Genomic DNA, 12,004 nt, shown 5'->3' with positions numbered 1-12,004 from the left:
TTACGTGCAATTTCATTCCCAAACTCGATTTTACCTCATTTGTAGGTTATTTCTCACGAGTACCCAGTTCCCGCCCAGAAACAAGCCAACAGAGTATTTCTAAACCATCATTTCAAATTTCCAGTGTCAAGGGTGGGAGGAGGAAGGAATAGTAACGGGAAGACTTGTCAGCGATTAGCCATCCATAAAAACGCACCCCCCTCTTTCCCAGCACAATGCTGGCGTCACTTCGTCTCCTGTATCTGTTCCCCACCTCGCCCCCCTCCCCTCTGCGGAGACTTGGCACCGAATGGCAGGCGAAGGAAAAAGACAAACACCCCGGCTCCCAACACAATCCAAGCGTTAGCCTAGAGACACTTGAACAACATTCCTAACTTTTTTTTTCCTGCTCATTTCGCCTGCCTCAAAGGTAAGCAGAGTAAAAACGGTATGAGGCAGGGGGCCAGGGAAGGCCAGCTGAGTCACATTCGCTGCCCTGCATGCACCCCGATTTCTCCAGTGTCCTCCCCAAGCCCTCCGGCCACAGCAAACGGTTACTCAGCTGCGAGTCTGGGTCTCCACCGAGCCTGTCCTCGGTGCGGACCCAGCCCCGGGCCGGGGGCGGGAAGGGGTGTGGGGGACGGACGGCTAGCGCGCACCCCTGCCCCCTCGCCGGGCCACAGCCCCGCACGCCGGCGGGCCGAGCCTTCGCTGACAGGTCCCAGGTGCCGGCTGCCCGCGCGGCCGTCTCCCCGGAGCCGTCCCCTCCCGCTCCACCTCAGACAGGCCCCACCAAGGAGGTACAGGGACGGGGAGCACAAAGAGCCCCGGCCACACGCCAGACCCTTCCCTGTGGAAGAAAAACTTCGCTGCACACGCGTCCAGACACGCACACGCCCGGCGCGCGCCGGGGAGGGCATCTCTTACCTGTCCCCGCGCTGGTACTCATCGCCCCCCCCAATCCACCCACCCATGGAGGTCTGGCCGCCCCCCGCCCCGAGGTGGGTCCCCCGGCCGCCCGCTCGGAGCGGCTGCACTCACTGCCTGACTGCGCGCGCCCAGCGCCTGCAGGGCCCGGCGGCGGCGGCGGCGGGGACCGAGACAGCGGCTGCAGCGGCGGCGGCGGCGGCGGCCCCAGCCGGCGTCAGTCAGACTGGAGCCGCGAAGCCTCATCGCCCGTATTAGTGCGCCGACCTGGAAAGCCGCCAGGAGTCCTGCTCGCGGGTCCGCCCCCGCCCGCCGCCGCCGCGCGCCCGGAGCCGCTCGGGGAGCCCGCCAGGAGGGGGGAGCGCGGCCCGCCCCGCGGCCACGTGCGCGGAAGCCTGCGGCGGGGGCGCCTCGGGGACGCCCGGGCGCGGGGTCTCCCGGGCCCCCGGGCGGCGTCCGGGTCCTCCCGTGAGACCCGACTCCCCTCGTCCGCGGCTCGGCCCCCTCGGCTGGGCGGCGGGGGCACCTCGCGTCTCTCTCCCCGAACGTCCTGCCTCTCCACCTAGAGCCCGAGGCCGGAGGACCGTTTCCAGAACTCGAGGTGTGGAACCGACAAATCGGTTTGGAAACCGCCACCCCCAACAAGTGGCTCTTCCCGACGTGTTTCTGAGTCCCGAGGGTGGCTGTTCCTTGCTGTTTGTCTCTTACTTGCTTTGCAAGAGTAAAGGGGGTCATTACCCCCAACCGACAGCGCCAGAGTAACTGGTTTGCCCCTGCATAAGCGGATGAAAATCGACTCACTCAAGAGTGGTGAGTGGTGGTTAAAACTAGGCATGTAATTTTGTGGGTTGTCGTTTCCTTACCCGTATTTATTTGCTTAACAGCCTAGCCTATAATATATACTGTTATCTAATCTAATAAAGGTACAACCTTTGGGCACTGAGCAACGTTAATGGGTTAATGGACAACCTTCCTTGCTCACGGCCCGGCTATCCCCCCTGGATAGCCTGTCTTTGGAGGTCGCTCTGGGCCCCTCGAACCCGCTCAGAACATGTGTAAGAAATGCCACCAGCTTACTGATGGCCTTTGACCCCCATCAGCCAGCGGTTCTTCATAGAAAAGGCATTTACTGCAGGGATGAAAGAATACTAGAAAAGAAAAGAGAATAAAGCCACAAGGGACAGCATTCAGTTTGCTCCTGTATGTAGGAAAATCAGTCCTCCAGAAGGTCCTAGTAACCTGTGAAGCACAAGGCCGGGGATTGAACTGCCTTTTCTTGTCCTCAGAGCACTGCCCTTTCTTCCTGTGGCAGATGCCATGCTTGCATTATCACACTGTTGTCCACTGAGCAACGACCCTGTGTAAAACAGCATTTGTGTTAACACTTGAATCATCTTTATACACCTGTGCTCCAGGCTAGGTGTTAAGTTTGAGATTGCTCTGGGTGTGAAAGTCCAGGAAACCTTTGGACTGCTACCAATCGCACTTCCTGGGCATTTTATTGCAGGTAAAATAATTAGATCCTCAGAACTGATACCCTGTAGCTTGTGTTTTTTTTTAATGTTGTTAAGAAATGACCCAGCCACTGTTTCCTTCCCTTAGGTGCATTAGACAATGCAGAGGACTCAAGGCAGAGCAAGAAATGATAACCTCTGCAGTGCTGGCTCTGGCTTCCAGCAGTCTTTATAGGTTCTCTGAGTTCTCTGTGCTCTTGGCAGGCCTTGCTTCTGCAGATTCTTTGAGTGTGTGTAGTCTGTGTTTTCTGTATATTCTCTTTTACATGCCAAGAAATTTTGGCATCCAGAAGTTAGCCTATCACTTATTCCATGCCTATCATGCCTAAGAGAGCAGGTTAATAATCCTTTAGACCCCCTGAAGAATCAGATCTGATTTCCAAGGAGAAAATGCTGACTCTGAGAAGGAAGGCTCAGAGTTGACATCCCATTTTTCAGAAGCTGAATATTCTTGCAACAGGAAATCTAAACACTATTTTTCCCCCTCTTGATTTTTTGATTGGCTGCAATTGTATTGCTGGTTAGAGCAGGTGACACAGGAGGTGCAGATTCGATCCCTGGTTTGGGAAGATCCCCTGGAGGAGAGCATGGCAGCCCACTCCAGTATTCTTGCCTGGAAAATTCCACAGACAGAGGAGCTTGATGGGCTACAGTCCATGGGATCAGAAGGAGTTGGATGCGACTGGGTGAGCACGCACACACGTTACAACTTCCACCAAAAAACTACACTACAGGATTCATGGGTTATTCAGTCATGGGTTGTGACTTGGTAGAAATGCCAGTAAGATTTTGGTTCGAAACCTGAAAACCATGGCAAAATGAAGCCCCCCTCCCTTTTCTGAATTACAAGAACTTGGCAGAATGTGAGCTTCTGCAGCCCATAAACCGGTGGTGGGAAGGGCAGCCCCCTCACCCATGAGGTTCATTCTTTTCACTTGTCTTATGCCCAGCACAGTGCAAGGTTGTAACAAAGTCTGCAGTAAACCATAGATGCAAAGATCCTGCTTTGTACATCTGTTGTACCAATGCCTGCCTCTGGTCTTCTTTGTGAAAATCTAATAATAATTGCGTGTTTGTGTGTGCTGAGGGATGAAGTTAGGGGTGATTCATGGTCATTTTGGGGAAGCAGTGGGCACGTTGAAGGACGTGGAGAGAGAGTCATACGGCTCACAAAACTTCCCTTCACAGTGAGGATAAGGCTTATTCTTGTTTTTATGTAGAAGTTAATTATTCAGTGGTAGATTTTGCATACACTCCAAACCAGTTATAATGACTTTTTCATTTAAATATCTATTTATTTCAGTATCATTTTTGTGGGTTGTGGGAGGTGGTGCTTGATTTTGTGGCATCTGATCCCTCCAGAACTCTACGGGGTCCCATTCTTTCTGAATAGCAGGAGTTTAAGATGAAGATAAATTTAGTTTTGATTTGGGAACTTTGTGACTATGTTCTGAAATAGAAGGCAATATCCTAAGGCATCACAGAATTATGGTTGAGTTTTGCTACTAAGCACGGGTGTCTTAACCAACTGAAATTTCTCACAGCACAGGTCTAGAAGTCCAAGATCAAGGTGTCGGCAGATTCGGTGGTGAGAACCCTTTTTCCTTGTTTGCACATGGTTGTCTTTGCGTTATAGCCTCAAGCGCCCAAGAGAGCAAGCTCTCCTCTCTTTATCTTTTGTAAGGACACTGTCATGGGGGCTTCCCATGTGACCTCAGGTTCCCTCGTGACCTTATCTAAACCTAATCATCCCCAAAGGCCCCACCTCCTAACACCATCCCTTTAACCAAACCCTTCAAGTCAAGTTTTTGCCTTTAACTCAAATTGATGAGGAAAAGCCTCTCTCTTTCTATTTTAAAGGACAGGCTGAGCCCACTAGACCAGCAAGTTGCCTGGTTGGAAGATGCAAGTTTCTCCTTGGTGTTTATTAACAGGTTGACTTTTTGCCATGTTCTGTGACATTTTCTTTTTTATAAGAGCTTGATAAAGTTTATACTGTTTGACCCACACACTGCTCTTTATTTTTAATTTATAGATGACTTCTGACGGAATGAATCCTAGGAGAGAGAGAAGAGATATTCAAAACTCTTTAAGTGAGAATAAAAGAACATCTCTGAAAGCATTTTCTATACAAATATGTTTCATGTTCATATAGAATTTAAGATTAATAAAGGATCTTAATCGTGTCTGTGCTTCTATCATACTGCATATTGTTTGGTGAGCCTTAGTCTACTTTTAAGACCTCTATTGAAAATAGTTAAGCATAGAAGAAAACAGATTCATTACTTCTGGCTTTCCTCTTTAAGAGAGAAGTTTGGGTGGAGGGAAAAAAAAAGTCATATTACCTTAGAACAAAGGTCATAAACAATACAATATGAGATATTATTCTGCATCTGTTATTGTTTAGTCACTAAGTCGTGTCTGAATCTTTGCGACCCCATGAACTGTAGTGCACCAGTCTCCTCTGTCCATAGGTTTTTCCAGGCAAGAATACTGGAGTGGGTTGCCATTTCCTTTTTGAGGGGATCTTCTCCACCCAGGGATAGAACCTGCATCTCCTGCATTGGTAGGCAGATTCTTTACCGCTGAGCCATTCTGCATTTTCCAAGTACAAAAATATTCTTTCTGATGTGTGCATATGTATTATCTTACATTTCCATAAAACTTTTCTCTTTAAAGCTTAGGCTTGCATTATTTCATTTAATTCAGAAGTAACCCTATAGGGAGGCAGCTCATGTACTGTCTCTGTCTTATCACTTCATAGATGAGAAAATTGTGATGCACACAGCTTTCATCACTGGAAAAATGTCTCGTGATTAACCTAAACAGTATCCATCCAAATCTGTTGTCTATCCAGAGGGAAGAACGATGTGCAAGAAACCACTTTTTGTATGAAATTTCAATTTCTGACATATATTTCCTATAAGAAATGTAAATAAGGTTCAGTTTTTGGGAAGTATGTTTTCTGAAATGGTCATTTTAAAAAAGTGAATGTGATGTAATTGCAGCTGAAACTCAGGTGTTGTGCACTGATTTAATCATCTGCAACGGTGAACGCACAGGTATTTGAAATTTAAAAAACTCTATGGGACTTGACTAAACAGGATTTTAATTTTTACAATCTCGAGTATTTCTTTATATAATCTTGATTCTCTTCTCTTTAATGGAAAGAGAATGGTAATCACAGTGGAAAATATTAATGGGTCAAATGCTTACCCTACCTTCTTCAGTATGAGAACCTGTCACCTTCTGCTAATACTTTTTATCTTGAAAAAGACAGATTGGGCTGTAATTGCACACTTAGCTTACTGATTCTCCAGCAGTGGGTCATAGCTCCCCAGCTGTGATGTCAGAAGATTGCCTAGGGGATTGCAACGCCTGTAACCTCTGTTTTTGCCCCTCATCTATACTAAACTGTCTTATAAATTCTGCTATATATATTTAGAACCACATCAGACTTTTATAGTGTTTGCTTCCACCATCAAACAATATAAAACTCTTGAAGAGAAGGAAAGTCTTTTGTATTCATCAGTATTCTTCTTACCATGTATTTTCTTCCTTCCTAGGGTTCTAAGTTTCCTTCCTTTGATATTTTCTTTCTGTTTAGCCATTGTTTTAGGGTAGGTCTGTGGGTGTCCAATTCTCTTAAGCATCTGAGATTGTCTTGAAGGTTATTTTTTTTTTTTCTGAGTATGAGATTCTGCATTGACAGTTTCTTATTTTTAGTACTTTAAAAATAGCGTGCCACATCCTTCTGACCAGCATAGTTTCTGATGGTAAATCCAGTCATTCTGGTTGTTTCCCTATTATAGGGACGCTGCCTTCTTTTTATTTTTGGTGGCTTTCAAGATTTGTTGTCTTTAGTTTTCCAAAGTTTAATTATGATGTGTCTTGGTATATATTTCTTTGGGTTTATCCTGTAAGGAATCTGATTCTATTCTATGCCTTTTGCCAAGTTTGAGGAGTTTTCAGTTAGCATTTTGTTTTTGATAATACTAATGTCAGATCTTATTAGTTTCACTGAGCTGTATTTTATTATTATTCCGTTTTCTCTCTCTTGATCAGACTGAATAATTTCTATTGTGCTATCTTGAGTTTACTGATTCTTTTCTTTGCCACTCCCATTCTACTGTTGAGCTTATCCACCAAGCTTTTTATTCAGTTCTGAAATTTCTGTTTGGTTCTTCTCAATCTCTTCTTTTTCTTTGCTGAGTTGGTTTCTCTGCTGAAGCTTTCTAATTGTTTCATTAATTTCAAGCACGTTTGTAATTACGTGGAAGCATTTTTATCATGGCTGCTGTAAAATCCTCAGAGGATCCTAACATCTCTGTGTCAGCATCTCATCTTTTTTCATTCAAGTTGAGGTTTTTCTGGTTCCTGCTTTGATGAGTGATTTTCTTTTGAAACATGGACATTTTTTATGAAGTTGTGAGACTCCGGATCTTATTCAGACCATTTGTTTTAGCTGACACTACTCTGGTTGAGAAGAAGCACCATCTTGTTACACTGCTGGGGGAGGTGTACATATGGGCTCCCCACTTGGCCCCCACTGACACTCAAAGGAAGGGGGACGGTTTATTACACTTGGGTAGGGGTAGGGGTTCCGGCTCACTACGTGGTCTTCATTGTCACCGAGGTGGGGTGGCTTTATTGCTGCTCGGCCACGGGAGGAAGCGCCTCCTCTGACCCCATCCCAGGAGGGAGGGAGCGCAAGTCCAGGCACCCCCGGTGAAGACCCAGGGTTGGCTGTTGGGGGTGAAAGTCCTGCTCGCCGCTGGGCCTTCTGTGACATCGCCCAGGTCAGGGTGTCCAGGTGCCTGATTCCAGCCTTATGAGGGTGTGCATCTAGGCTCCTCACTCAGCCTTTGCTGTCGTCGTCAGCAGGTGTGAGGCCACCATTTTTTTCTGTAGTGTTCTGTATCTATCCCCAGATATCATACCTTCAGAGATCATCAAAATACTAATGAGTTTTAATTCAAAATCAGAGAATTGTAAATGAGTCCTATATAGGATGGACATGTTAAAATCATTAGTTTGTAGATTTGGTGCTTTTGAGTTTGCACAAAAACAAAGCAACCCATTAGACTACTTCAGGGGATTTAGCTGTTGATAAAATGGATAACTTCATTCATGTAATTCTTTTCTTCAGCAAATGAATTGTAATGGTGGCATTATCTAACCATTTGGGAAACCTTTACTGAACAATCACAATTTAGGATGCTGTGGAGACACACAAATAAAACAAAAGGCAAGGCTATTGTAACTGAATGAAAAAAAAATGGAAAACAGAACTGAGGAATCAACTATGAATAGTGGAAATACACACGACACAGATACAGCATTATAGATGGCAAGAAACATGTTATCATTCAGACAGAATCTTGAGTCAAACTCCAGGTACACATACATATTCTGTAAGAACAAGTCAGAAGGTTGAAAGTAAATGATAATGTTGTTTGATTATAATGAGACTGTACTTCAGTTTTAATCACACCCATATATGTTTCCGGACTGACTGACTGACTGACTGAAGTCGCTCAGTCGTGTCCGACTCTTTGCAGCCCCATAGACTGTAGCCTACCAGGCTCCTGTTTTATTTTAGTAGAAGCAGGACACTAGCTATGTGTGATCATGGGCCAATCACTGGTCTAAGCCTGCTTCATTTCTGAAATGTGGGTAACCATACCTATATATGATACATGTTTTCTCTTACAGAGTGCCTCTGAGTCTGTACCACACTGTTAGCTTAGGTGAACCTGTGCTTCATATCAAGCATATCAGAAGCCTGCAACAGTGCTCAAGGGTGAGCTGCATAAAAAAGTACTGACACTTTTCCTGAAATTTCCACTATGCTTCAAACACATTTTTATCACTAGCTTGCAAACAGCAATAAATTATTTTATTGTTTTATTATAGTTTCATTAAGGATCTTATTTTTGGCTCAAGGCTTGTAACTTTAAATTCTTATAAATGCTCAAGGTCATTCTGTTTGTTTTCTCTCATTTCTACTTGCATAAGCCTTGTTCTGTTCAAGTGACTTGTTCTGTTCTTGTTCAAGTGACTCATTCAAGTGACTTGTTCTGTTCTTGTTCTGTTTAAGTGACTTAAAGGTTCTCAAAACCTGGTAGTGAATAATTTGTTTATTCATTTGAGCAATAATTAAGTGTTTATGCTAAGCACTGTATTGGGAATACTGGTTTTTTAAAAAAATTTATTTTTATTTATCTATTTTTTGGCTATGCTGAGTGACACGCGGGATCTAAGTTCCTCGACCAGGCCACTGCAATGGAAGTATGGATTCTTAACCCCTGGACCGGCTGGGAAGTCCATGAGAATACGAATTTGAATAAGAAATGGTTTCTGTTTTAAGAGAGTGCTTATAGTCTAATGCAGATGTGACAGTATCACTGTTGTTGAAACTACTGGAGTCATTTTTAGCTTATTTACTTTTCCACATAACTTATAATGTTGTATTTAATGTGCTTCTGAAGCTTTCTACACGTCCCCAGATATCATACCTTCAGAAACTGAAGTAGCATGGTCATGAAAGAGCGTAGGCCCCGGATCCGGGCTTTGTGGGCTGGAATCATGCTCCTCCGTCTCCTAGCCCTGTGAGCTGGGCAGGTGACTGCTCTGTGCCTCAGTTTCGTCTCCTGTTGTAAAAGTTAGGTGAGTGATTATGTACTAAGTGCTTACAGCAGTGGTCGGCAGAGAGTCAACACTCAATAAATGGTAGGTACTATCATTACTTTCTCTAACACATCAGAAACAATCAAATTCTGAGTTTCAGGGGATCATTATAATGGCTGTTTTTTAGTCGTTAGCTTCTCAAAAACACATTAGGCTTCTGATGTTAAGTAAATATTTACTAATATCATAACACTTTAATAGAGAATTTCTAATTTTTATTAACAAAAACTCAAGAGGGAAAGGCTGACGGGAGGTAAGAAAGTATGGTATATTAAAGAGAAATTAGGAAGAAGATAAATAAGACTAATGTATAAGAATGTGGCTACCTTTGTGAACAAGCCTATATCCTTTCTTTAAAATAAATTTCCTATATGTATTAATAGGATGAACTATGAGTTTAATATAAATTTATATACATTTAAATATTTATTTTTAAATCCCTGAACACTGTTGCATGATTATTGTTTATATTTAAATTCATGAGAATTGTATAGGCATTTTAGAATAACAATGCTTATGTCTTCTGTTTATACTTCTCAGAATCATGATAATTGACCTACTAATAAATAAACAAAATTGCTAAAGCAAAAGGAAATCTGACTTTTGCTATAAATACCTTAAAGATTTTTGTCAAAAAGAGGTATAAAGATTTTTACTTCTGACAGTAAATTTCTTCAAAATTATTAAAAGGCAGACAATACACAGGTTTATTCCAGCTTTAAAATTTTAATTTCAAATGAAATAATGTGACACTGATACATAAGAATACAATCAAAGATGGCAGATAATCTAATTCACTTTTCTGGTTTGTTCAAGCCTCCAGGCACCAGTCAAATACCGAAGTCGTATAAAAAGTAGATCCTTTCCCATCTGTAGCCAGCTCCAAAAGGGAACTAATTTAGAACCTGTAATTTAAAAATAATTAAAAATAAAAATATTTTCAGAGGAAAATATAACAGTTAAAACTGTATTTTAGAAGTCAATCTACACCATCTTTGTGAGCTTCTAGTCACCATAATTTGTATTATCTGTATGTAAACCACAATTTGTACATGTAAAAATGATTTTTTGGGGTAAGTCTTCATGTTGTACACACTGCTTTTCAGTTTCATGCACTACAGAAAATTGGGCACACCTCTGTACATAATACAAGTATAGATTAATAATCTGAGATAAGAAAGCCAAGACAGAAATCCAAATTTTACTCTATTTCTACTAAAGATTCTAAATCAGATAAAAGAAATACATCTTAGCTAGGCTGCCTTCTTGTCCAGTGGTTGTCAAATGGCAATATGTCAAGCCCAGTTGACTCCATGAGATTTGCCTCCTTGAACATGTTTTAAAGCTTAGATTCCTTTGTTTTACCCCTTGGAATTATTTTTTTAAGTAAGTCAGCATTAGGGCCTCCCTTCCCTCCAGTTTCAGTTAACTGGGGTGCTGGGTGGTAAAGTGACCTGGTCAGGACCATAGGACAGTCACTGACAGTTTCCAGATTTAAGGCCAAATGTTCTGGCTTTCTCTTTTTCTTCCTCCCCCCAGCCCCAACCTTACTGAAGTATAATTGACAAATAAAACTGAAATGTATTTAAGGTGCACAGTGTGATGATCTGATACCCGGATACACTGTGAAATGATTACCACAATCAAGTTAACGCATCCACTGTAATTTTATTTAAATTAAATGGTTTCTGTAAAAACAATAAAAACAAAACACCTTGATGTGAAATAAAACTTGGGAGGATCTAAACTGAGAATTTCAGATGGCCCCTGCTCAAGCAGGGAGTCTTGAGCAGGGTCTGGGGATGATGAACACAAAACCTGCTCACTGAGAGAAATGGTTAATGTGATTTAATACTCAGCTACCTGAGAAATGCAAAGTGAGCAAATGATCTAAACTGAAATGTAGTTGTACTTTCCCCCACTTCAGTTTCCCATAGAGTCTATGCTGGGCACAGAGCAACACAGAAACTTCGATGGAGCCGAGCACAACGGGCCAGAGCATCCCCTCACCTGCTTCCCTTCCCAGGTGGTCTGCGCGGCTAGCATGGCGATGAGTCAAACCGCTGTAAACTCAGTATGATTCAGCAAGACTCCCAGAGGCGTGCATAGTTTGTATGGTTTCTAGACTGGTTCTTAAGCTTTTTCTGTCCCTAAACATCTCAGGTTGCTTAATACCACACTGACTTTTCAAGAGGAGGCCATGCTCACCTGGAGGAGAGGTAACTAAAAGTCTCCAGTAATGCTCCTCCCACACAGTGAATTAATTTGGGATCATTCTAAGGTAAGCAAAGGAGAACACTAGAATATATTTTGAATTCTAAACAGTGAGATCTGTTTAAGCACTTCGGAATAGAAATTATCAGGAATTATGATAGATTTCACATTATTTTAAACGTTAGAGATCTTCACATTTTTGGATGTATATACAGACACTAGCTAAAAACCAGCTGTGAATGGATTATGGATATTTGGAGTAAAAGCAGCTATAATTCTTCATTTAGCTTTGCAAAGTGGTTTGTAGGTATTCTAAACTCACTGAGCAATGATATAATACAATACTAAAAAAAAAGGTATTATAAAAAGTAAAGTTTACTTCAAGACTATTCACCTTGCTTGTAGCCCGAAGTCATCACGATCCTGTCTACTGTACAAGCCTTTACTGAATTTCTTAGGCAAGCTAGGAGGTCTCATGAAGACCCTAAGAAGAGACTAAAAAAATCCAGAAGGCAGTATGCCAGCTGGAGGCAGGTAGCGGGGATCAGTAGGCAATACTGTCTATGAAACTGCCTCTCTGAGTCAGGACAGCTGAGTGGGCCCTGAAGGGGGGTGAGGGGTGACAGGAAAGCCAGCTGACGTCACTGGGCAACTGTATGGTCTGAGGTCTTCCCCCGACT

The 12,004-nt window shown here is 43.1% G+C and overlaps 2 protein-coding genes and 2 long non-coding RNA genes across 7 annotated transcripts in view; 1 reads left to right on the top strand and 3 right to left on the bottom strand.

The window, feature by feature from the left end:
• The window catches only part of SMAD9 (SMAD family member 9), a 63,002-nt gene extending 61,603 nt beyond the window's left edge, over positions 1–1,399 (bottom strand). Inside the window, exon 1 of one of the 2 annotated variants that reach the window (XM_069602231.1) lies at positions 1,021–1,399. The gene's annotated coding sequence lies outside the window, so the exon portion shown is untranslated. Of the gene's footprint in view, positions 1–906 lie in introns of both variants that reach the window. The other variant, XM_069602232.1, reaches the window with a different exon arrangement.
• Positions 1,227–4,810, top strand: LOC138446863 (uncharacterized). Of its 2 annotated transcripts, none has more exons than XR_011259582.1 (5): positions 1,227–1,716; positions 2,951–3,106; positions 3,965–4,008; positions 4,281–4,354; positions 4,456–4,810. It is a non-coding gene; the product is annotated as an uncharacterized lncRNA (long non-coding RNA). The 2 variants fall into 2 exon arrangements; XR_011259583.1 differs by having other exon boundaries at positions 1,257–1,716; positions 2,946–3,106; positions 4,456–4,606.
• A 2,951-nt stretch (positions 4,811–7,761) lies between these two features.
• LOC138446860 (uncharacterized) lies at positions 7,762–9,073 on the bottom strand. Its single transcript, XR_011259581.1, has 2 exons — positions 8,939–9,073; positions 7,762–7,832 (listed from the first exon to the last, which is right to left on the bottom strand). It is a non-coding gene; the product is annotated as an uncharacterized lncRNA (long non-coding RNA).
• Positions 9,074–9,816: 743 nt separating this feature from the next.
• ALG5 (ALG5 dolichyl-phosphate beta-glucosyltransferase) overlaps positions 9,817–12,004 on the bottom strand; it is a 28,331-nt gene continuing 26,143 nt past the window's right edge. For both annotated transcript variants that reach the window (XM_069602229.1, XM_069602228.1), the window contains exon 10: positions 9,817–10,015. In XM_069602229.1, coding sequence (XP_069458330.1) covers positions 9,900–10,015 — 116 coding nt within the window. In that variant the 3' untranslated portion in view covers positions 9,817–9,899. The remainder of the gene's footprint in view (positions 10,016–12,004) is intronic.

This window comes from Ovis canadensis, chromosome 10, assembly GCF_042477335.2.
Source record: "Ovis canadensis isolate MfBH-ARS-UI-01 breed Bighorn chromosome 10, ARS-UI_OviCan_v2, whole genome shotgun sequence".
NCBI classification, from domain to species: Eukaryota; Metazoa; Chordata; class Mammalia; order Artiodactyla; family Bovidae; genus Ovis; species Ovis canadensis.
Note: the sequence above shows the minus strand (reverse complement) of the source record. Positions and strands in the feature narration are given on the sequence as shown.